This window comes from Sander lucioperca, chromosome 15 (genome assembly GCF_008315115.2).
Source record: "Sander lucioperca isolate FBNREF2018 chromosome 15, SLUC_FBN_1.2, whole genome shotgun sequence".
In the NCBI taxonomy this organism is placed as follows: Eukaryota; Metazoa; Chordata; class Actinopteri; order Perciformes; family Percidae; genus Sander; species Sander lucioperca.
Genome location: NC_050187.1, coordinates 24,534,794 through 24,560,601, shown reverse-complemented (window position 1 = coordinate 24,560,601; position 25,808 = coordinate 24,534,794). Strand labels below are relative to the sequence as shown.

The following is a 25,808-nucleotide window of genomic DNA, read 5'->3' as shown; positions in this document are numbered from 1 at the left end:
TGTGGGCTGCAGAGATGTTCAGCCACCTCATTCCCTCTTCAGATTTATATGATTTAAACTGAGCTTTAATGGAGAGAAAGGCAACCAACAATTAAGTTGGCATATCTTGTTCTTGTTCATGTGTGCAATGAGAGGCTCTAACAGCCGGGTGGTTGAAAATTGTGTCCTTATAAAAGATACAGTACCAAACTCTCTGTTGTAGCATCAGAGAGGGGAAAAAGTGCTTTTTATCCCCTATATCCCTGCCTGGATGTATGTGTTATTTCCTGCATAGTGATTTACCAGTACAACAACACACCAAGGAGGATAATATACTGTACATTCACATATAAGTAGATAAATACACATTCAGATCATACATATATACATGTTACAAATGTCCACGCATACAGCTCATACTGTACATGAAGATGGAGTTAAAATGTGTTTGGCAGCCACATAAGCTGATTTCTGAAATACAAAAATAGGCCTCGTAACAAAAATGTCACCAAAGCAGCATAATATGAAAAAAAACTATTTTGCTACTTCTGTAAAAAAAAAAAAAAAAAAAATTGTTTGGTGGGCACAAATGCTGCAGAGTGTTGCACTTTGTTGTGGTGAATAAAGATGAATGGCTGAAGGGTCTGGAGGCAAACTACAAGCCAGGTCTGCTGGCTCTGGATGAGATGCCAGCCCTGGTGTAAGACCGAGGTGGGACTGACACGGGCACCAGTTGCGCTGTGGGAAAGAGGAAGGATAAAAAAATCTAGTTAATGAAGATACTGAATAGACTTCAATCATCTTACCAGCAGGTAAATCGTACTTGAAGCCAGCTGCTGAAACCTCTTTCATTCATAGTTTATTTGAGAACCAAGTCTGGCGTCTCATCAGTGCTTTAATCTACTGACCTGGAACAGGGGCTTGTGGGTCTGGCTCCTCTTCGTCTTTGATGGGCAAGTGCCCCAAGGGGTGGTGGGAAAACGAGTCCAAGAAAGATGAGCTGCTGATGCCAAGACTGATGCCAGTCACACCGATTCCAAGAGAGTCTGGTGGAATGGACAAATAAATGAATGCATAAGAGATTAACTGATGTACTAGAAAATCCATATCTTACACAGACACTGGATATGTTGTACAAGTACAGGCAAAAAAAAACGTAACACAAAACAGGCAGATGAAAAGTAGGAGTCTCAGTGATTCGGAATAAACATTTAAAATAAGAAGCTAAAAAAAGAATGGATAAACACTTGAAACTGATAGCTAAACTATCAGTGGAAAACGAACATGATGTGGTGTTGAAGTGGTACTTGTGTTAATCTGACAGGGCTGTTTTTTTGTTTTTAAAGATTATTTTTTGGGGCATTTTTAGGCCTTTATTGACAGGACAGCTGAAGACATGAAAGGGGAGAGAGGGGGGAATGACATGCAGCAAAGGGCCGCAGGTCGGAGCCGAACCTGGGCCCGCTGCGTCGAGGAGTAAACCTCTATATATGGGCGCCCGCTCTACCAACTGAGCTATCCGGGCGCCCTGACAGGGCTGTTTTAACAAAAACGGTTGGGAGCCAGTAGTTTACCACATCCCTTTTCCAGGAGCATTTTTTACATATTCATATTCAACTATTCTAGTTGAATTTCTGACCTGTGGCCACAGAGGCTCTGCCTGGCCGCCCCTGGTTGATGTTGTCCAATACTGTGAAGGAACGACGATACGGAGTGTCCGACTGAAAACAAAACCAGGGGTCAAACAGGGCCGTCTCTGACACTCAAACCACTAAAAATAACATCGCCATTGATCATAAAATACAGAATATAAACGTAAACCTGATAAAGAAAACGTCTCTTCATAGAAAGGCACACAATCATTGACTTGTGATAGTATGCTGTATGTGTATGCAGGAGTCTGATGATAATGAGCATCTTACCCTGTATGTGTGAGTGGTGTTGGGGCGAGAGAAGACGTCCAGTAGGTGGTGACGATCCCTTGGTATTGAACTGCCAGCTTCATCATTTATAGCACTGTGGGCGCGGTTGGACGGGCCTTTCTGACGCTGGTTGGAATGGATCAATGCATGTAATAAATGCTACAATATAATTGTTTTTAGGCTGTATACTTCAACACTTTCGGGTTACTGGTAGATTTTATAAACCTATTATCTATTCAGAAAGCCTTCATTTTTGTATCTGTTTCTGTTCAGGTGCTGTAACAAGTTTTTTTTCATTGTCAGTGTAGTTGTGTTCAAGTAGTTGTGCAGTACTCTACCTGTGCAGGTTTGGACTGCTGTCCCAAGTGAGATGACTCTGCGTCTCCGCCGCTGATAGGGGGAAGGAGTGTGTTCCTGCTCAGAGGCAACAGCGGAGACGTCAGGCGGTCACTGGCTGTGGGTCTGTGGAAGAAGACACACACTTCTGTAAAGACAATATATATATTGTTCTATGCTGCATCTATGGTACCAACATATACTGTACGTCTTACTGAAAACAGGTCTTGGGAGTTGTGAAAATTTACAGCTTAGGATGATAGTCAAAATTAGAATTTGACTTCTTGTGATAGCATCGATACTTTTAAATAAAGACAGGATGTGATTTGTAGCTAATGTTTGTTCTTAGTGCTTTGTTTTGCCAAAGTGCGATCAAATGTAGACGTTAATCTCCCCAGATAGAATTTAATGACCAAGATGCTAAAGTGACAGTACTGTGATATTATAGGAGTAGTTTGACATTATGGGAAATGTGCTAATTCACCTTCTGGCTGAAAGTTAGATGAGAAGATCCCACTCTCATAGCTGTCTATTAAATATGAAGCTGGAGACAGTTTGCTTATCTTAGCATAGGGCTGGAAACAAGGTTAACCAGCTAGCCTGGCTCTGTCCAAAGATTGTTTTTTAAAGCCACCTACCAGTACTTCTGAAGCTCATTAATTAATGTGTTGTATCTTCTTTGTTTACTCTGTACAAAAAAATGAAGTGTAAAAACAAGTTGTAGTTTTACAGGCAGTTATATGCCGGGACTATTTCTTGGCCAGGCCCAGTGACTTCCTGGATTTGAGCCTCATGGTGATGACAGTAAAGTAAAAATAAAACCACAAGTTAATACAATTCAATCTTAGATATTCTCATTTAACTATTGGTAAGAAAGCAAAGAAGCATAAAATGTCAAACTATTCCTTTAAAAACAAAAATGCCATAAACATGCTCACTGAGTTTAATATTAAATATTAAGATGCAGTAGTTGCTGAAATGTGTAGAAGAATTGACATTCCACATGAAAGGAAAACTATGTTACACACTTAACGTTTTTACTCTGTCACCCGCGGTTCATAAATTCATCCGTGAAGTTGGTTTCACCCCCCCTCTCCCCATTATTCTGCTGCACAGAGTCATAAGGCACAAGTTGAAAGAGAGTCTGTTTTCAAAGTAATCTCACTCTGCCTCTCGACAGCTTCAGAGACTGTAGGGGAGAATGAAAGCAAAAAGCAAGATAGAAGTTTGTGTGGGGCTGGTGAGGTTCCCATGACGTTAAAACTCACAGACGTGTCCCGCGGATGACCTCATCCATCGATACTGCTGCGCTGGACTGACTGAGGCTGGGAACCAGCGGCAGGAGGGTTCGGGGAGGGGGGTTTCTGCGTCGGGCAGACTGTGCCAGGCGGGGCAGCGAGGAAGAGCTCTGTTCCAGGGTTCGGCGAGGACGAGGCTTGCTGGAGGGGACCACGCTGGAGCCTGGTCTGTGAGACGTCCGCTCTTCTGGCTCCCTGTATGGCAAGAAGAGAGTGGAGCACAATCGCTGAATGGTGCATTTCCAAACTGCTGCCAACTGACTGTGTCCTCTGTCAAACAAGGTGTTAAGACCAGGGACAAAAACATGGCATGAGTGAGGCTATGTGTTTACCTGTAAATGGGGAAACAAGAACTACAAGACATCTATGCCTCTTTTCATTCCCATTCAAGATCAAAGTCACATATTACACATATACAAATGTGTGGTGATGGATGGGTCTTTGATTTTGTTTGTTTTTTTGGCACCAATGCTCATTGGTTAGAAGAGTAAAATGTATCCATACAGGTTTCTATCCAGCACACCCAGGTTCCTCTGCTGCAGGGGGATGCTATGGATCACGATGAGGTCATTTAGGTTGTGCTGGGTCGCTGCTGCTCCTACCGGGACCCTTCCAGCCTGGGGAATGGTGTGAGACGAAGGGGAGAAAGTAATGAGATAGAGGGAGAGAGGTGGATGGTAAAGGAGAGGGATAAAAGGATGCGGAAAGACAGGAAGAGAGAGAGATACAATATAGAAGGAAAGGCAGGTCAGATACAAATTATGTATTTTATGAAGGCCATATGGTTAGTTAATGCCATATGTACAATACAGCATATTGTCAAAAAAACGGTTATTCATCATGCAGTGATGTCAGGAGGACCCCATATCTGCCAAATATGCAACCAACCAAAAATAACATTCACAACATTTACAATGCAACAAAAGCAATAACTACCAAAACAAAGCATTCCAACATTCACGTTGTTAAAGAAATATCTAAAGAAAATCAAAGTAGTTGATGTTGAAAATAAGTTGCAGTTAATCAAAAAGATAAACGGTCGTGATGCGTTTGGGTTAATCAACAGGCACAAGCACATTCTAGAGATAAAGATAATGAGCCGCCATGGACGGCGTGCACAGAACACGCCACCATTTTGACATTAAGTGAAGGAATTACATACAGTGGAAGGTCTTTTCTGCTTTTTGGATTTCCGTCTGGACTTGTGCTTTGAGCCCCTTGACTTTGTGTTCTTTAAGGGGAAAAAGACATGGCCAAAAGAAGATAGTGGATATAGAAGAAAGGAAGGGAGATGGGTAAAGAACATAGAGGGAAATAAAGACAGAAAGAAAAAAAAAAGAAAGAAAATGAATGACATTAAGAAGGGAAAAGAAATTGACAAGAAAACAAAAAGGTACACAAGGTGAAGGGCAGATAGTAAATAGGGAAGGTTGAAAACAGTGATACAAGTTAATGATCTGGAAGCATTGAAAGACTGAAAGAGCAACAGGCAGGAGTGAAAAAAAGGTGGCAATCAAGTGTGGACTGTGGAACAGAGATATGTGAAAGCCTGCTAAGACCTCACAGTTAGGAATGCTGAGCAAATGTTAGTCTCCTCAAGGCTAAAATGGGTTGCAGTCAACATGAGTAAGACATTACTTTATATACTGCAGCATTATTAAAGTGAAGAAAACTCATGGTAAAATGTCAACTGTTTGAGATTTTAGGTGAATACAATGGTCACTGTAAGCTCAAATAGATGTCTTTTTAAAAAGGAGAAATTTTAGATTTTTAAAGTGCCCATATTATGAAAAAATCACTTTTTCTGGGATTTGGGGTGTTATTTTGTGTCTCTGGTGCTTCCACACGCATACAAACTTGGAGAAAAAAAAACATCCATGCTGTTTTGAGTGAGATTTGGGTTTCTGAATGTGTCCTGCCTTCAGTCTCCGGGTGAGCTGTTCAAAATCTGCAGGGTTTTCTACGTCACTAGCCGAAACGAGGGGGCTAACCGCTAGCATGCTAGCGCCTCGTTCTCAATGGCAAACTGCTACAACACACACGCGTTCACCATAATCTACAAAAGAACTACTTACATGTCCCTGTTCTGCAGGTATTCCATGCAAAGTTGGAAGTGTGCCCTCGTTTAGAAGAAGTCTCCCGGCTAATGCTGCCTTGTACTGACTGAAGTTAGAGAAACAGCTAGCTAGCTGATGTGATCCTTACCTAGCTACTGCGCATGTGCGAATCCCAACGATGGAACAGAAGTGAGATGTCTCACTCTGTAGCTAAAATAGAGACCTGAACACAGGGTGAAAAGAGGAGCTGCAGCAATGTGCAGTACAACAAAACTATGGTGTTTTTTGAAAATTAAACCACATAAACCTATTCTGGTACAACCTCTAAATACAATTTTGAACCTGAAAATGAGCATAATATGGGCGCTTTAAGTTTTTAATTGACCTCCCGAACTGCTGACAGTTATGAAAGTGAAATGATGAGGCTCCGAGTCTAATCCCCCAGACGCACCCTGCTGCCTCCCAGACCCCCTCAGACCACTGACCTGGAACTGCAGGCCAGCTGTGAGCGGGGGCACCCTGTTCTGGCCGAGTTTGGGCAGCATCGTAGGCAGCATGGAGAGCAGAGTGAAGGGATTCTGGGAATCTTGCTGCACGGGGCTCAAGTTCCCAGAAATCTTTTCATCAACTGCTAAACATACATACAATCATTCCAAATACCATGCTTAGGAATATAAGTATATTCTATGAAAGTTAGGTTTAATCAATTCAGCCCTACTTGAGGTGCAGCATTCCCAGTGGCGTTGAACCAGCTCTTTCATCCAACCAACCAGCTGCCACCACACATCATCGAACAGCAGGTCGAGAACAGCTTGATGGCGACAGCCGTATGGAGAGACAGGGGGCAGACAGTGATGCCTCCGACCGGACTCCGAACAATCCAGTTCCCACTCATCCTCCCTGCAGAAGACAGATATAGTAAATCATTAAAAACAGCTGAGGTTAAGATTAGACTCTGGCATAGGAACATAACTGTGTAGCATAAGGAAAGTAACTCACAAGTCCCTGCTATCGAAAGCCAGGTATTCCTCCATCAGACCCTCCATTTCAATCACTCTCGGCTTGTCATGACTGCTGGAGCCACTGGAGGTGCCAGGAGGCTCATCCAATTCGGCTGAGGAGGACTTGATCAGCGCCAATCTCCTGCCCTGTACGTTCAACCTTTCCCCCAAGACAAATGCACACACAGTTAAGCACCTTATTATGTACACATAAAGTGATATGCTCACAGACACAAGCCAACACATCCTGTATGTTCTCTATAAATCATAGATAAACTTGAATCCAGCGGACAACTGCAGGCGGAAAAATCGTGACTGTTTTCAGTATACAGAGGCATGCACAAGCTCACGCTAACACACTGCACAGCGACATTAACAAAGTGGCTGACATAAACTCCTTCATGTAAACTCAGTTTTAAAAGTGGCAGTCCTAGCAACTATTCATCACAGCTACCCAAGATGACCCACAAACCTGATTGAGGAGCCTGAGCATCTAGGTCACAAAACCACAGTCAGCCAGGACTCCTCTATAGTTAATTGATGCACTAACAGTCATCTGGACAGCCAGCCAACAGCCACTTGAGATAGAGAGGCATAGTATTTCTAACACATTTCTTTAAATAATAAAGCAACAAACAGTAGTTCCTTACATCAAGTAAATGTATTTAACAGGTGGACTTTGTCTGATGTCAGAAGGACACATACGGTCAGTCAACCAGTGTCACTGTGTCAGTGCAGTTAAGACGTACTCTATGCCACCTTTATCTTTCTCCTGGGACTTCACACTGCTTTCTTTGCCTGCTGATGGGCTGCTGGCAGAGCTGCCTTTCCCTGAGGTAGCATACCACTGGAAGCCCTCATCACTGGGGCACATCAGCTGAGTCCCCAGGATCCTGACACACACACACACACACACACACACACACACACACACACACACACACACACACACACACACACACACACACACACACACAATGAATATTTTAGTAATATAATTATGTTTTCATACCGGAATGGCAGCATTCATCTTTTATCCCACTGCTACCCTGAAGTAAAAGGTCAGGAGGTTGGTAGCAAACTGTGGATAACATACCGAAGATGTGGGAAACGTGTGGCCCACTGCTGACATTCATCCTGCAGGCCCTGGAGTATCCCTCCCCCGCTGCCTCTCCCCTCGTACAGAAATTTGTCAATCTCCTCAAACATATGCTGCACCTGCCGTGATGCTGCTTTGTCGAACTCCTATGGGACAGAAAAACAAAAAGAGACAGAGACAAAGGAAGGAAAGCTAGTCATTCCTCTGTTCTCATACACCGGCTCCATGACTAAAAGCTGTGTTTCAGTTTGTTCATCAGTTATTGGCAACACGTCGCCATTCTTTGTTATTTTATCTCACGGCAAGCTTTAATGTACATAATAATTAGCCCTTATAGCCCTTTGGGATGTATGTATGCATTTGTGGTCAAGCAGGATTGTTCATATGCTTTGACAAAAAAAATGAGAGAGAGACAGGGAGAATGAGATGTGTAAGGAGTGAGTTAGTTTGCATAACTGAGGGTTTTTTTTCTTTCTCAGAAGCAGCTTGGAGGACAACGCACTAAATAAATCATTGAGTCCTGGAAAAGTTTTGTAGGACCAGCTGAGGCTAGAAAGCACAGCATAATAACAAACCAATACCCAGTGGATTCATGCCTTGCAAACACAAAGAAGTAGCAGACAATTATGGCATCTACCCTACAGTACAGTAGAGGTTTTATGTCATTCTATGGTGTTCCTAAGGTTTGCCAAAAGATGACAAATGTTAGTAAGTAAATCAAAATCTGACATTAAAACGTGCACGAATGTATGTCTGTGGAGTCTTTTTATCTTTGCAACAGAAGAACATAGAGGATGGACAGTGTTGTCTCCCTTGTGTGACAGAGCCAGGCTGGCACCATCACTTCACATTAAGATCTCAGGAGTAGACTTACATCGTAGCCCCAGGAGAAAACAGAGCTCCTCTCTGTGGAGATGCCAGTGCCTGTGGAGCTGTGGATACCTGACCAGGACTGGTTGGAGTCTACTGAGATGACAGTGGGACAGTCAGAGTGGCCTGAGGCAGCAGATGTCTCTGAGCTGCATAGAAAGGACAAGGAAGTTGTGACGTTTATGTACAGCAAACCCTCACCTGTTTCACATGTACTTAGTGGATTTAACAAGTATATTCAAACACCTTGACAATGTGACAGAATAAACCAAGTCTATGTTATGTGGCTGCATGCATCTGGTGGTTGCTGACATAAAGAAAGGCAAGGTTTCAAAGTGGAAAATAAAGGGCAAATGTGAAAGTAATTGAATATTCCAACAGCCTAACTCATTATTTATTCTTTTAACTGCACATCTGACAGAGGCACTGTGTTATCAATTAATTTACTGCTTCTGGGTGTCTTGTTTCACATAGCGAGAGCCCTGAGAATCAGCTGTCCATTCAAGACGGTGTACCATTACAAAACACACAGGCAAGAGTATATTTGTGTACTAGTGGCAAGTAGTTTCATCTTGGCTTTACTTTGGCATTGCCAAGGTTTATCTCGCTGCAGAACAAGCCCGGACTGCCTGTCTGTAGCATGAGGACTCAGTTACCTGTTGTGAGCGGAGACAGCTTCCTGGAGATCATGGAGGTAACGATGAGGTGCTTGGTTATCGTCTGCTTCCTCTGGGAGAGGGTGGTGGTCGAGGCTGCTGCGAGACAACCCACGACTGCATAAAACACAGATTGAAAACATTAATCAAAAAAAGTTTAATGAAAACAGTGAGTTTGTAATCACATTTTGGAGAGGCCACCAGTGGTGTGCTTAATGTCAGTGATAGGCTTACAGTCAAAAAACATGACAAAACATCATGAAATACAATTGAAGCAGCTGACTGTCTTTCCAAGTGGTTGAATCCAGAAATGAGGGAAAACAGAGTTAGATGATCAAATCATAAAAAAGATATAATGGTGATGTTCTATATGCATGTGATCTTTATCATAATTCTTGTTGCTGTATCTATTTAATGGACCACACTGGTGGTGTAATGCCTTAGCCCTTTAAATACAAATAATAGACTTCACTTTACTGCCGATTATTTTCCAAAGCATCACATCATGAAACCAAGGAAATATTGTTTTTCAAATAATAGGGTGACTTGGTAACGTTAAAAAAGAAGAAGCTGGGAAAACCTTGTTTACAGTGCTCAGTTGGTACAGTACCAAATTCAGCGCTGACCATTTCTTTTCGGTACTTACATCTCAAGTTTGTGCGATACAGGTCTTCTGTTGTATCGTGAAATCATTCTCCCTTGTCTCCGTTTTATAGGCTCACGCCCTCGTCTCCCATCCTTGCCTCCACATCCTGGACTCGCTGGGAACAGTTTGGAGGGAGGTCTGACATTTCCTCTAGTCTGCAGATAAACGCCCTTAGTGCAGGGAAGCTGGACGTGGCTTTGCCTACAGATGCTAACGTTGTTTCTAACGGTTGCAGCTAATGTTAGGAGGTGGAGGCTAAAAATAAGCTAGCTAACGTTAACATTAGCTAGCTAGCTAGCTACATGGACGGGCAGTTAAAACATCAATAAGGCACGAACATTGTATAATTCTTCAAAAGACATTTCCTGTTGGTTTAACCTTGCTACACTAAATTAGCTATCATAGTGCGTGGTCCAGGCGTTTCCAATCAATTAGGTTTACATCTTAAAATATAACGTAATGGAGCGGGCTTTCGCCACCTCAGAGGATTGTCTTGCTAATGTTAGCACAGCCAACAACAATAATACGGCTGTCATGGATACGCAGCTCCGTATGACCGTTGTCTCACGGGAAATAGATTTCTGACTACCGCAAAATAGCCGTTAGATGATTGGCTATTTCAATACAACTTCCAGCATCCATTGCGACAACCTGATTGCGTTTCTGAAATGTACCCGCATGTCGTTGGTGGATTAACCTAGCTAACTCAAAATGCACATGATGTAATTGGTTATTTCATTTTCATTTTGAATTCAGTAAATTACGTTTTATTTTCAATGTACATTTGGTATAATATAGGTTATTTTGTATCTGTAGAACAGCGAGAATTAGTTTATATAAAACCTAGGAACTATTATTTTTTACACGATAAGGTTAGTCGAGTAGATTTCACAGTAGGACCTAAACAGTGACAGATGGGACAGATGGCGTGCTAACAATGTAGCTACGTAGATATGAGAAAAGTTTAAGGTTTTTTCCGCATTGAAATCGTTACAGACTACATCAACATAACAAATAACATTTAAAAACAAGACAAGGTAACGTTAAGGTTGACCGACACTTTTAAGAGATGGTCCTGTAATAAACCGTTTGTGGTTAACGTTAGCTGTAAACGTTAACGTACCTAGCCTTTACTAAACGATAATACTTAACTCGTACTTTCTATTTGACTCTAGTGTCTTTAAAAAATACCTCTATGGATGCCCTACAGAGGAGAGTGATTCAGGAGGACACGGTTGTGTACAAACTCTTCTTGATCCAGCCAGAAAGCTCAATTTCACAGCAGACTGAGGAACATCTCACACATCGAATAGAGGAGATTTTGGCAAAGGTTGCCCCACTCTTGATACAAAACATCTGGCAGCATCAGTCATTCAACCTCAAGTATCATCCTGAGAAAGGTATAGTGTTGTCAACACCTCAGAGAGGAATTCATTTAAATGTTGGTACCCCCGCTAAAGACTGATATGTTATTTTTATTGACAGGTGGAGTCCCTGCTCACATTGGAGGTAGAACTCAGTTTGGGGACAATGTGGAGGACGAGTGGTTTATCGTTTACCTCCTGCAGCAAATCACAGAAGCCTTCCCAGAGCTCGCAGCCAGGTGATACCAAATGTGCTCTGAGTTTATGGTTTTAAAATAAATAAAAAACGAATGATTTGATTGGCATATTAGAGTGCAGTTGTTTGTCACTCATTTGTTTCTGTGCTTCTAACTCCCATTTCATGTTTGTGTGGGTGAAGAGTTGAGGACAATGATGGAGAGTTTCTTCTGATTGAGGCAGCAGATTATCTTCCCAAGTGGCTGAATCCCGACAACAGTGAAAACAGAGTGAGTTGACCAGATGTCATTTTTAAATAGTTCATGGTCTTTAGTTGTCTTTATCACAGTTTTCGTTGGTATGTCCATTTAAAAGACCATACCAATGGATTTGCAAGTCTTAGCCCTTTAAATACAAACCATTTCCCAAAGCATACCACAGGGATGTAGTACTTGAGTCCGGTCTCGAGTCCACTTGTTTGAAGTCTTGCTTTTGTCTTGGTCTTGTGCATTGTTGGACTTGGTATTTTTTTTAACTCAGCTATTGAGAACTGTTGAAGTTGTTCTACAAAACATGCAGAACCACTCGTATGGCACTTTTTATAAATATTTTGTTTGTTTTTCTCTTGTCATTTCATGTATTTACAATAAGTGTAAGCCTTTATTGTTTCACTCATTCTCTTTTACAGGTCTTTCTTTATAGGGGAGTGTTGCATATTCTGCCCTGTCCCTCCAAATCCAGTCCAGTGGGGATTTCAAAAGATGTGGTACCAAGTGTGGCACAAGCTCTAGCACTGCTCTCCACCCACCCAGAGGCCTGTCAGGCAAGCCCCAAGATTTGTTCAGCCCTAAGGAAGCGATTAGAGGGGTGAGAGAGAACGCCTTCACGTGTTAAAAGTCTATTTTTAATACACAAATGTGTTGCAAATCCAACGTCATTGAAAAGTATATAAGCTCTCCACTGGGGATGATCTAACCCAATCCTCAGTATCTGTGTCTGAGACTAGCCATATTGAATATCAAACTATGAAAGTTACACGATAAACACAATAGCAACATTAGCTGCCTCTGGTCATATTGGCTCTGTATTGTTACACTAAAGAGGAAAAAAGCAAAATGTCAGAATGCAAGATTTCAAAGTGCAGAATAAATGTTGGATACTTCGTCACTGCAAATTTGATTAAACATTTGCAGTAGCATAAGAATAGCTTGTTAACAGCCTCATGCATATTTAATGTAAGTGGATAAAACGAATGTGCGACTGGTATCAGCAGGTACTGTAAATGTGTCAAAAATGAAAAAGCATATCAATCTCTACTCCCCATATAGGTACCCAGAGAAGATTAAAGCTGGCCTCCATCGTGCCCACTGCTTCATACCATCGGGTATCGCCATGGTGTTAGCCCAACGACCAGACCTGGTCGCCCCTGCAGTGTCAGCGTTCTACCTGCGGGATCCAGTAGATCTACAGGCGTGTCGAAGCTTCAAGACCTTTCCTCCTGATACAAGAGTCCTCGCCTCGGTAAACACACTTAATGATGCGTGATTGTAGCGGTCTAAGCAAAGAAAGGAAATTATTTTAAAATAATCCTTCAGTGTTATATGCTGTAATCTCTGGTTGTGTTTTTAGTTTTTTATTAATATGTTTCAGCTTTTGTGTAATGTTTTCAAAACCTTTTATGCAAACTATAACCTTGTACTATACTGTATATATATGTATTTCCAGGTGACATTCACCCGTTGCCTGTATGCCCAGCTGCAGCAGCAACAGTTTACCCCGGACCGGAGGAGCGGCTTCACCCTGCCTCCTTGCTCTCATCCCCAGTACAAATCCCAAGAGCTCGGCATGAAATTGGTGAGCCATCGTCTGTGTTCACTCTTCGTTCTGGTTCGGTTTTTGAATGAATACATTTATGCATCATGTAGGATGCAAGATGGCCTTTTAGTGTTGTATTCGACTATGTGTCTGAGTCTGTCTGTCTGTTTCTCCCAGGCCCATGGCTTTGAGATCCTGTGCTCTAAGTGCAGGATGCCATCATCAGAGCCTGATGCCCCCGTCAGTTGTAACCCTCAGTGGAAAGGCTTTATTGACAGTCTGAAAAGGAATGGCTACTTCTGGGTAAGTCACACTTTTGAATGTTAAGGTCAAGAGGAAGAGTAGCTACTTAACCACACCTGGAACACTAGGTTAGGCATGTAGGGACACATTGTTAAATATGCGATATACTCAGCACGCCACAACTGTGTAAAGTTAATTTTATTGTCAATGCAGGGAGAACTGGAAGGTTCAGCAAATTACAGAGAACTGACAAGATCTGCGGAAAACTTTTTCAAACAGTATGTCGCCTCAAAATCAAGGTGAGGTTGGGAATCAAGGTGTCTGTGTGTACGTGACTAACACTGTGAGAACATGCCTATGGCATCCAAGTGTATCTGTCTGAATGTACCTATTGTGTACGTTTTCTCAGTGCTTTGTCCCCCGGCGAGGAGGTTCTCCAGCTGCTGCACTGCTGCAGTCCTTTCAACTTGGAGGAGCTGAGGAAACAAGAGTCACAGCTCCCTCAAGAGGACAGTAAGTGAAAATCATTTTTTGAATATAAAAACACTCTTGAAAGACTTTTTTTTTTTTTTAAGGTTGTAGATTCATCCTTTCAGAGTACATCAACTTGAATTTGGCTCAGTTATATTTGGTGAGAATGATGACTAGTCCTGTCAGCAGAAATAAACTATCAACATGTCTGAACATGGAAATGTGGAGAATAGTCGTCATGTACATACTGTATATATTGGTTAAAGTCTGACTGTGAAGCTTTTACTTTTTACAGCTTTATAGTAAGGGAGTAAGTAAAGGAAGGCCTTATATATATGTCTGCCACCTGGGATGTTCTTCTTCCTGCCAATTCCTTTCAGTTTCTGTCCTTTGGTATACATCCTCCATTCTCTACCCTTTCTCCCTTTCAAGCATTTCCCATAGTTAGTTTTTCTTTGTGTCTATCGCTAGGTGACAGCTGGCTGGATATCACAACTCAGGATTTGGAGCGTATGTTGCAGGAGAGGAGTGGGAGGAGAGCTGATGTTGGCAGCCAAAACTCCAGTTCTACTAAACAGACACAGCATGTCGGGGGTGTAGAGGAGAAGAGAAAGGAGACAGAGGACAACAAGGAGGAAGAGGAGGTCGGTTACAGCCTAGTAGCAGTCAGTCAGGGGATGAAGAACTTCCTCAACGCCATGTCGTCGCATGAGGGTGCTGAACTGCCCTGGTGAGACTGACAAAATATCTGTGCAGTACGCCTGATTGATTGTGACCATTTGTAGCCAAGATTATCAAACGCTCATTTGGGTCAATGAATAAAATGATTTAGTATCATTTATGTATTTATTTTCCATATGATACTAAAAGGTAATGAACACAAAAACACACCCACCACATGCTGGAGCACAGTAAATCTACCCAATGTATACATTATGCATAATTTCTTATCATGGTCTATCTGTGCTACAAATACTAGTGCATTCACACTTTCGCCTGTCTAGCTTATGTATTTCAATGTTACGTTGTCCCACCAATAGTCTTGCGGTTCAGATTTTACATTGTTTTTCTTTTTATTCCAGGAGCAGTTCAACTCAGCCTTTTAGTTTTGAGCCTGACTCCATGGCCAACGCATTGGACAGACTGCTAGGTATATAGAAGTTATGAAAAATGTGGAACAGTAAAAATAACGAGCAGAAACTTTGCACATCTTTGTCTGAATCTGTCTGTCTTTTAATTTGTATAGGAAGCAAAGAAGAAGAGCTAGATTCAGATGATCTAGATGATGATGATGATGATGATGAGGAAGAGGAAGAGGAAGAGGAGGGGGAAGAGAAAGAAGAGGGGTCCTCTGGTTACGCAAGCGAGATGAACGGGACAGAAACTTTGGACAATCTCAGAAGATACATGGACCAAATGGATCAGGAGCTGATGAGCACTAATATAGGACAAAGCTTCAATCTGACGGTAAATTAAATTATTCAATTTCCCCATATGTTCAGCCTCAAAATACTGTCCATTTTCAAAACATAGGTGAAATAATGCATATATATATATATATATATATATATCTCATCCTGAATCTAGTTAAGCAACCATTTGTTTTACTATATTTGTCCTTTCTGCAGAATAACAAGGCAGGCTTGAACAATGGCTCCCCTCATCCCTCTGCTACGGACGGTCTCCCGGGACATGGAGGGGCAGAAGAGACCGAGGAGGAGATTCAGCCTCTCGACGTCGACCTCAATCTGGTCACAAACCTGCTGGAGTCCCTCAGCTGCCAGGCCGGGCTGGCCGGACCGGCTTCTAACCTGCTGCAGAGTCTGGGTATACACCTACCGCCCAACTCTGACCCCTCATAAAGGACAAGAAGGAGACTTCTGTTGGCAAAGCACTCATAGATGTCAGCGATGTCCTGTAGAGCTTTTATAGTAAAAAAACCCAGTTTTGTTCACATTCAATGTTTCTCACTGCAACGTATTGTGTGCACTGTAAAACTATTATTTAGGAATGAAAAACACGTCGGGTACATTTCATAAAACATTAGTATGGATCTTTTGGAATGTGTTTTAAACCTGCATTGTTTGTAGTTTACAGGTGATTTTAAATATACACAAGTACAAAAATGGAAAGAAAGTTCATACATGTGCACAAGATACATTAAGATAACATTAATTAAAAATACACCTAACACACCAAATTAACATAATTAAATTATATACAGGGTTTGGCAATGTTTTTCCAGTGGATATTTTCCTGTTTGGTCCATTTAATTGTGCATATATATGTGTGTATATATACAACATTTCATTTTTTATAGGATGTCCCCATCAATTGTGTATGATAGACATGTTTATGCAAGTGTAATAACAAATGCATTTATCTTGAGTTTTGATTGCAGTGTAGCTACGGATTTTGTATGTCTGTGTTTCCATGAATCTTTGTCAGGTTTTCATTTTGTTCCTTAATCCGACAAACCAAGTCTCGATTTAGTTAAAAAATGGCAGGATGAGGCAGGACTCCTGCTACAGAATACTTAACAGAAAAAGGCACCTCACTCAGTTATGATCAGGTTTACAGATGATTTTTGATATATGCTGCTTTGTGTACTGTAAGTCATTTTTTGACCGCACTTACACTTTCTTACTTGTTGTAGTTAGAAACAGAATACATATTTTTGCAAATAAAGTCTTTTTCAGTGTCATTTCAGATTTTGTACAGATTCTCTCCGGTGCACCATCATGTAGTTCAACTTTATTATCATATTATATGTTTAAGCATTTTAATTATTTACTCAGTGTTTTTAAGGCAATACATACTTTGAGTAAACAAATAATAGCATATTCTTAAATTAAAATAATGAGGTTCTGATAATGACTCAAAGAATGTGTTGATGGCACCATTGAACTCGTTCCTTATCATTATCCCTTCTCATCTGACTAACCTTCAGTCAGATTCATTCAAGGGCAACTTCTACAAACCTCAAAGATCTGAGTTTAAACATTTTGAACACTGTCACTGTAAACGTAAGAAAGCGTTTTTAATGGTCTGTGTCCTGAACAAATAACCCCGGTCCTCAACATCATCGCTTCTCATCTGAAAAAGCTGTCAGAATCATTCAAGGCCGAACATGAGAATTTAAATCGGTTCATCTTAAATACTGTTAAATAAATCATGTCACATATACAGTGTAAGCAACAACAGAAGTGACAATACTGAAAAAAGATACTGTACATGGATTAAGGGCATATTAAAAAATGTTAGTATTTAAAGTAAATATGTAGTGCCATAAAATTCAAGCCTTCATTTATGTAATTTAGACTTGTCAACTGAGTACTGGTTAATAAAAGGAAAGAACAGAAAAATACAGAAAATGGTCATTTATACTGGCAGTGGCCTCATTTATACTGTTGGACCCAACTGTAAATCATTAGCTTGTTACAGAATGTGTTTGCAATGTTCTATCAATGCGTGTTGCTTCTCTGCTGACATTCTGTATTTTATCTTAGTGGCTCAGTAGGTTATTGTGAACGGAGGAAAGAAGCTGATGTAACTTGTTATTCTCCATAGAATAAAATGACTGTGGTCCTGATGTGCATCAAACTACAATGTGTGTATGTTAATACAGTACAAAACAGTCAATAATAGTTTTAAGTCCTTTGCGAGTGAAACTACAAAAGCTGGAGGAACGGCTGCACCACCCGCCTTGCTGAGTGTAGCAGCGCAGCAGCAAGCGGTGAGACACACAGAGCCGACATACCGACCAGAAAATTCAGCACCATCCCCAGCAGGAGAATAGCGAGCAGGTATCCTTGGAAGAGCAGGCTTTGCCAGCTGCCGTGACTCAACACCTGCCAGGGACTGTCCGGGTGCAGCAGCCACAGGAGGCCCAGCACCCAGCTCTGATTGACCAACTGGGTGTAGTAGATGTCAAATATAGAGGCTTGGGCATCTTGGTGGTGGCGGCGCTCAGCTTCAGACACTTTAGTCAACCAAGTCAGAGACAGACTGTGGAGGATTAAAGCCAGAGGTGCATACATGTACTCCAGACGCTCAACACCTGACAGACCCTGGGAGGCTGCAGAGAAAGGGAGGGAGTAGAGGTCAATTTGTTCTGAGGTGAAGAAATAGGGATGGACCGATTTCTCGGCCCCAGTTTGCAGATTATCTGTATCTGCGTTTTATTTGCCTGATAACCAATTACGTTAATTCATTAAAAAGTATGCTACTTTGGCTGCACTACAGCTCCGTGTCTGTCCCTCTTCCCTCCACTTCGGTTTCACTCACCACTGATGCTACGTTTACACGTGGCCGGCTATTTTCATAAACGGACATTTCTACCTCTCCGTTTTAAAAAATAACATCGTGCACAGCTGTCAGTTTTTTTCAGAAAAGTGTTTGTTTACATGTATCCGTGTATATATGCCGTCAATGCCGTCAAGAGCATGCCAAACCTGTAGGTGGCAGTGTAACGAGAAGCTCAAGCCCACGTTAGCCACGTCAGAATCCCGAAAATAGCAACAACAGCAACAAATCACTTCCTCTCTCTTCTCTTCCTCGGCTGCCTAAACCTCCGTTTGTCTCAGTTGACATGCAAACGTGCAAACAAAGTTTTCTAAAATCTCCACTCTGGCCGGAGGACTCGTTTTCAGAGGCGAATTCTCCATTTGCGTGTAAACGAATTAAGGGCACAAACGAAGGGAAATGTCTCCGTTTTTCAAAATAACCATGCACGTGTAAACAGGGCCTGAGTCTGAGTTAATGTCCCGCCCACAACCCTGTCTGACTATCTTTTACTGTGGATTATGTTGAAAGTTTCTAATTTATTAAATAATTGCTTAAAGCAAAGTTTTGTGTCGGAGTTTGTAACATCCCAAAATCTTAATTTTGACTTAAAGATTTTCATTTTCACTGTAAATGCATATCAGTTGTCAGTTTCATTAACTACTAATAATCGGTATTGGCCTTGAAAAACGAGTATCGGTTAATCCCTATGAAGAACCCTTAGTTTCAGCTTCAAATAACATCTAACCTTTTACCTGTGATAGCAAAAGATGTCCCACCCAGGATGGAAATCAAAACAGATATGTGGATAGATGGGGTGGATGTCAACTTCTGAGAGAAACTGAAGCCCACAGTTACCATGGGCAGCAGAGGCAGGAGAAGGGGGAAGAGGCCGGTGTACGAGGTGCTAGCCTTGGCCCACATGGCCAGAACAGCATGGATGCTGTTACAGATAGAAGGCACCAACACCCTCTCACCCAGGGACCTGGAGTAATGCTTTAGATGCACCAGATCCAGGACATGGAGGAGATTTAAGACTAAGAGAGAGACCAGAACCTGAAAAAGATCACGTCAGTATAAAGAGTTACAGTATAAAAACCACAAGGCACTAAAGACTCAAATAGAAGGTGGAAGTATTTTAGTCACACTGATAGCTGATTAGATGCTTAATAGAAGTTTGACAAACTACGCCAGTTTCAACAACTCATGTAGGTAATGGACATTCAGGACAGGCTGCATAGTAACATCTGTATCTCTTAATGAAACTGAGATTTCTCCAGAGCCCTCAGAATCACCACAACTTGTATAAAATGTGTACAGCGTGTACCTAACGTCTATTATACCAAAACTGTTGCTTTATTTCATTTTTGACACTGGTTTTAAATTCCTGACTTACATGCAAACGATGCAAACCAATAATGTGCTTACTCATCTATTTTGCCGAGATGATTAGTCAATTGATAGTTTGAATTATATAAAATTAATGAGTGACAATTTTTTAGCAAACAATATATTATTTATGTGATTTATCACAAAAAAATACCATATGTAGGCTCCAGCTTCTCTTTAACTGTAAAGTAAATACTCTTAAGTTTTGTTGGACAAAACTATTAAGGTACCTTGCATTGTACAGACTAAATAATTCATTAATTAATTAATTTATAAAAAAAATTAAAAAAAATTGGATTAATTGATGATGAAAATAATTGTTAGTTGCAGCCCTAATCTATGCCATTGTAGTCTGTTTGTACTTTTGTGTTTTGTACTTTGTTTATGTTTGTACTGTTTTAGTATATTATTTTATATTATAATGACTGAGAAAACTGCTTGCAGAAGATGATACATGTTTTTAGTCATATTTAAAATGCTATACCACATACCTTTAGAGCATAATGTATATGTTTCATGACCACAAAATAATCACATAAATGCAGGATAAAAATCTGGGATGTGCGGATATGAAGTAGAATATTGTACACCAAACCAACTCTTGTGATTCACTGACGTTAGTATGCCACATGGATAGATACAACTTAACAACTAAAGGCAGTGTTAACCTATGAGAACGTCATTCAGTCTTAACTATTTTATACAGTCTATGGCCCCTTCCAGTGTCATCGCTTCAGAACCACCTGATGTTTTTGTACCACAGTGTGCTGTAAAAGTAGTCAGAAGGTTCAAGGTTCAAACCTTAGACAGGGACACATTTACCTGTCCTTTAATCACACATTCAGTTATATATATATATATATATATATATATATATATATATATATATATCATGCACAAGTGTTAATCAACACTGAACCCTTTCTGTCACACCCCAACACTAACATGCTCTATACTTCAAACTAGCACACATTGTACAGGTAAGTTAACTGCACGATGGTTAAAAACAATCCAATAAGTATGTGTGAGTTTAAAAAAAATGGTACTTTCATGTCAACATACTGTACTAGTTGTTGTATGACCTTTGCATATATGTTGGCAGAGATACTATAAACACACATGTAATTGCAGTATAGGCAAATAGCCTGCTGTCAGGACACAGTACTCTGTGTAAACTAAACAGCAGCTGAGCCATAGCCAGTGTGTGCAGTCTTTTTAATACATTTTTTTTTTAAATACACAGGGGCTGGTGACAAACAAAGACTGACTCCATATTTGATCGATTAATTCAGATGTATGAATCAGTATGAATCATCCTTAGAAATTAGCCAGACAGCAGGCACCAACCTGGGCAAAGCAGAGAGCCACTGCATAGGGGTAGTGGTACTGAGGGATGAAGATGGCGACCACAAAGTTTCGGAGTTTGTCCGCAAGGCCGTGTATCACCACGACCATCAGGCACAGAGTGGGTACCAGGGGCTTCAGTGCATGATTAGACGAAAGACTCTTCGTCGCTGAGGCACACCATCCCCTCCTCCACCTCCCAGAACTGCACACAGGAACGTATTAAATCATACAATAACAATGACAAAGCTGTAAATGTAGTTTGGTAAAAATTGCATTTGTAGTTGAAATAACAAAAGCCAATTTAACTATATAAAAAAAAAAAGAATTAACATAATAACTGAATTTATTCCAAACAAAAATTAAAAACCAGATTGTCCTTTAACTGATGTTTTAACCATTGTTGTTTATTGTTTATTAAGGATCCCCATTAGTCATCACCCTTAGTGAAGACTATTCTTCCTGGGGTCCAACACAAGGCAAAACACAAACAAATATTATAAAGCAAAATACATATTGTTAAATTAGTTGTCAAGCATAATGTTTTATAATGGCCACCAACCGCAGAAGGCTGCTTTGTTTGGCTGACAGAACACCTTTTAAATAGCACTCAGGAATGAGTGAGGTTTACATAACCTGCAATAAATCTAACACCAATATAATGTGCATATATGCAAATAAAGTTTGGCTGTATAAATACAACTAGCTTTCTCACTTGCCTGCAGAATAACAAATAATATAAAAGCCAGTTGGATTACCTTTTACCTAAAAGACATGCTGTCATTCACCTTTTACCTAAAAGACATGCTGTCGGATCTGTTGTCTGGAGTCAGTGTGGGGAGAAGAGAAATTCACATAACCAGGGTTGGGTCAGATTACTTTGAAATGTAATCCATTACTGACTACAAATTACATAGCAATTTTTGTAATCAGTTGGATTACCCAAAACATGTAACGTGATCTGATTACTTCAGGATTACTCTTAGATCACTTCAATAAATATGCACCTTAAGTAAAAGACACCGTCACAGAATTGAGCAATGAATTCTCATTTTATTTTTCTCTTTATTATTTCATTACATCTAAGAAATCTTTTTGCTCTCATTAAAGCATTCCTGTGTGAACTAACTAAAAATGTTATTGTAGCTAGCAATATTTGCACGATGCTGAGCATGTTCCTGTAATGTTAATGTTTTTTTTTTTAGTTTAGTTTATTTTAAACATTTGAAAAAAAAAAAAAAAAAAATATATATATATATATATATATATATATATATATATATATATATATATACACATACATACAATTAAAATTACAGTTAAATAAGTACATGTACTTCTCAGCACAATCTACCAAAGTTATTATAAGTAATTCAAATAAGAAATTCTCATGTTCAAAATGGAGTAGGAAGTAGTTCATCAACAAACTTTTCTAGTCCTACCCCCTTTCTCTATTTTTACCTTTTAGTTAAATACAAAACAATTCAACACAATTCTTCTTTACATACACATACACCGTATAACTACCTACCTACAGTTCACATAGAGCAGGGGTCACCAACCTTTTTGAAACTGAGAGCTACTTCATGGGTACTGAGTCATACGAAAGGCTACCAGTTTGATACACTCTTCTGAAATAACAAATTTGCTCAGTTTGCCTTTAGTTATATATGATTATTAATGATTAATGATAGTCCTCTATGTGAGGACACTGATCACGTTAATGATTTCTCATTGTCAATAATTATCAACAGTGACTTAACAAGGTGGGAAACAGATAATATCAATATTCAATTTTCATTTTTAGAACAGGCCTGAGGGCTACTCATGTGGTCCTTGGGGGCTACCTGGTGCCCGCGGGCACCGTGTTGGTGACCCCTGACATAGACCCATGCATACACAGACACAGATGCATACATGCATACACACACATAAACAATTTTTTTATTGTAATCTGGGTTGATTATAGTTACTTGATTTTTGTAATCTGATTATGTAATCCAGATTACATGTAATCCGTTACTACCCAACCCTGCACATGACTGTAACATTACAGAGTGTATGCAATCAATATATCCTCCGAAATACAACAGACAGGAATGCCGGTTTAGCCATTACATGTCATAACATCATTTGTTGTTGCTGTGCTATGCTGTTTACAGGTGATCTCTGAAACCATTTTACGTGTCTTATATTCAGGACCAAATTTGCACCATTGTTACCAGCTAAACAGACACTTTCATTCGGTTGTCTTGCACTGTGAGAAAAGATACACCATATCTCCTCAATAAAAATGAGGCAACAGATTACAAGCAATATTATTAATTAAATTTCAAATGGTTTGGTATTGAGTAAATATGAATTAAATGATACCCTTAATAGTTATCCATTTAATATGAGTATATTCGAATAGAAAACAGTACAGAATTAATTATAACCTAAACAAAAATATTGAGTTGATTTGAAAAAGATAAACTCCCTAATGTGTAAATAGTACTAATAAAAAATAATTTAATTCTACATATCAATCATATATAATTGAGTAATAATCATCTACATTAATCTGCACATCAATTTGATTTAATCAATGCAATGAATTAAATTTAAATATTCTTTCTTAGGAATAACTTAGTCTATGGCCCAGAAAGTATAGAACTTAACAAATACTTAAATAAGAATTTTATCAGCAATTCACTTTTGTGCTTTCGACTCATTGTGGTAGTGCTGGGCAGTATACCGGTATAGGGATATTAATTTCCCATTTGAATTTTTCACATACCGTAACACCGGTGCAATGCCGCAGAAATCGCTACGGCCAAATTGATCTACGAGTGACTTCAGAACGGGAGCTCTGTTAACTTCGTACCCTTCTCACTCATGGTTGCAAATTTACAACGACAATTAACCTACAACTAACTCTCTTTAATAGGATAAAACACCATAGCACACAACTATTTGTGACTTTAACAATTTCTAACACTAATAATTTTATGTTTAGCCTAATGGCCGAATGGCTTGCTGGGTAACATTATAGCTGCTAGCTAGCTAGGTTGACAGGAAGTGCTTTTCAATTAAAAATAGCCTGATTGCATTGATTTGAATTAACTCAATATTCTCTCTATTTTGGATTAGATAAATATAATGCTTATGTTTTATTTAACTACAATGGTTGGATTTTATTCCAAACATTTTTATTTGAAATTTAATTAAATATTTGTCTCAAAATCAAAAACACAATCATATTGAATATATTTTACCTAATACATTAATTGAAATCTACATGACCACAGAATCATTTCTTACAGTGTGCTCTTATTTGGTTGTACGTATTTTAATTAGTTTTTACTCACCCATTTACTGATAGTGTGTTTTTCTATTTAAGAGGCCTATTTCTTATTTTATTTCTCTTTTATTGATGATGTCTCTGTTTGTTGCCAAGCTGCAAGCCAAATTTCCCATGCTGAACTAAACCTAGTTAATTATGAGACAGGAATTTAAAATTAAAATAAAAATCTATAAAAAAAAAAAATAGGCCTATTAAAATAATGTTATGTAACTAAATACATGTAAAAACAGAATATTGGACATTTTAATCAAAATAGCTGGCCTACACGAGGTGTGCACGTATGCTAATAGTGGAAATTATAAATAAGGTCAAAATATTATATAAATATTATATATAATCACAAGCAAATGGAAAAAAATATTTGTTACCTATAGACCCAATTAATGTATGCTATGCTTACACAAAGAAACTTTACTCACCATCTGAAATTCCTCATAAAGCCATGTTTCATCCTCAAAGTCCAATAATTCCCTCTGAGTGTCTAACACCACTAATTCACCTTTGTCTTAACAAACTTCTCTCTCCCACCATTCTGCTGAATGAGCCTCTCTGCTGTCTGCTGCGGGCATTCACCTCATTTTTTTTTTTTTTTATCTTGTGTTCAGATGGACTTTGGTCCTGGTCTGTTTATCTTCCCTTAATTATGCTAAAGAAGCAACCTAGGCGGACAGTTATTAAGTCTGTTTCTCCCAAGAAACAGCAACAGAACCGACAACATCTGTGGAATCCATTAGCGTCTCTGTTTACATTTCATCACAATGTGCGATAGTGAGATATAGCAGCATCGCGAGAGGAATTTGACCTATATGGCATCATGTTAACCATCTATAATTGACAATGGATGTTTAAGTTTATTTTATCTGCTGATGAGAGAGTAAAGTCCACGCTTTGTTTCTTTTCAGCTTTGACACCTGTTTGTGACATTCCTGTCACTCACGCACCCCCCAGTTTTATGTCCCCTACCCCGCCTCTGTCTGGATCTCTGTAGCTGTACAGACCATGCCACATGGCTGCATGTGTAAGGGTCGATCTGCTTAAGTAAACACTCATGATGCTAAAAGGGTGGAGGTCTGTGCACTCTGAAGCAGCGTGGGAGCCTCTGATTGATCCAGAATACTATAGCAACAAGCCTGTAAGATGCTTTTTTTTTAAAGGCCATGGGTGCCATTTAGGGCTGGATGAGCATTAAAAAAAACACACACTAACAATAAAATGTAGGATAGTGACTGATCATGTGTGTACAAATTACACGTTAGCACACTGATGATGGGTGTACACTGATATGTAGAAATATGTGTACATACTTGTCTGCACACTGATATAAGTGATATGTGTACACTGATATGTGTGTACAGTATATATTCTTCACCAACCCTTCACAAAGTGTAGACCAGGTTGTTTGCAATAAGCTCACTCAGGAGCACAGCAGGGGGCAGTCATACTCTGTTTTGATGTTCGTAGACACAACCTCGCACAAAGATTTGGACACAGGTTTGTATGAATAACATGTA

The 25,808-nt window shown here is 39.8% G+C and overlaps 3 protein-coding genes across 9 annotated transcripts; 1 reads left to right on the top strand and 2 right to left on the bottom strand.

Annotated features, from left to right (window-relative positions):
• Positions 1-138: 138 nt before the first annotated feature.
• On the bottom strand, positions 139-10,486 carry fam149b1 (family with sequence similarity 149 member B1). 4 transcript variants are annotated; one of them, XM_031308080.2, is made up of 16 exons: positions 9,865-10,486; positions 9,219-9,335; positions 8,567-8,711; positions 7,690-7,838; positions 7,343-7,486; positions 6,592-6,753; positions 6,311-6,492; positions 6,078-6,223; positions 4,698-4,766; positions 4,040-4,152; positions 3,506-3,730; positions 2,240-2,363; positions 1,902-2,027; positions 1,619-1,700; positions 888-1,025; positions 139-717 (listed from the first exon to the last, which is right to left on the bottom strand). In XM_031308080.2, exons 1-16 carry the CDS (start codon positions 9,909-9,911, stop codon positions 635-637), a joined length of 2,052 nt encoding a protein of 683 aa, XP_031163940.1. In that variant the 5' UTR covers positions 9,912-10,486; the 3' UTR covers positions 139-634. The 4 variants fall into 4 exon arrangements, with proteins under 4 accessions (XP_031163940.1, XP_031163948.1, XP_031163955.1 ...); XM_031308088.2 differs by having other exon boundaries at positions 6,078-6,220; positions 9,865-10,484; XM_031308095.2 differs by lacking the exon at positions 4,698-4,766 and having other exon boundaries at positions 9,865-10,485.
• Positions 10,487-10,682: 196 nt separating this feature from the next.
• Positions 10,683-16,643, top strand: ecd (ecdysoneless homolog (Drosophila)). 2 transcript variants are annotated; one of them, XR_004106460.2, is made up of 16 exons: positions 10,684-10,809; positions 10,891-10,901; positions 11,040-11,264; positions 11,350-11,467; positions 11,608-11,695; positions 12,094-12,272; positions 12,734-12,926; positions 13,131-13,259; positions 13,398-13,523; positions 13,677-13,762; positions 13,873-13,976; positions 14,406-14,664; positions 15,017-15,084; positions 15,181-15,401; positions 15,563-15,884; positions 16,019-16,643. XR_004106460.2 is itself a non-coding variant. In XM_031308102.2 (15 exons), exons 3-15 carry the CDS (start codon positions 11,060-11,062, stop codon positions 15,794-15,796), a joined length of 2,010 nt encoding a protein of 669 aa, XP_031163962.1. In that variant the 5' UTR covers positions 10,683-10,809; positions 10,891-10,901; positions 11,040-11,059; the 3' UTR covers positions 15,797-16,643. The 2 variants fall into 2 exon arrangements, 1 of the variants encoding a protein (XP_031163962.1); XM_031308102.2 differs by having other exon boundaries at positions 10,683-10,809; positions 15,563-16,643.
• si:ch211-248a14.8 lies at positions 16,626-25,171 on the bottom strand. 3 transcript variants are annotated; one of them, XM_035992053.1, is made up of 5 exons: positions 24,717-25,171; positions 21,710-21,774; positions 20,955-21,156; positions 18,974-19,274; positions 16,626-18,012 (listed from the first exon to the last, which is right to left on the bottom strand). In XM_035992053.1, exons 2-5 carry the CDS (start codon positions 21,733-21,735, stop codon positions 17,606-17,608), a joined length of 936 nt encoding a protein of 311 aa, XP_035847946.1. In that variant the 5' UTR covers positions 21,736-21,774; positions 24,717-25,171; the 3' UTR covers positions 16,626-17,605. The 3 variants fall into 3 exon arrangements, with proteins under 3 accessions (XP_035847946.1, XP_035847947.1, XP_031163979.1); XM_035992054.1 differs by having other exon boundaries at positions 21,717-21,774; XM_031308119.2 differs by lacking the exon at positions 21,710-21,774 and having other exon boundaries at positions 24,717-25,165.
• Between the last annotated feature and the right edge of the window lie 637 nt (positions 25,172-25,808).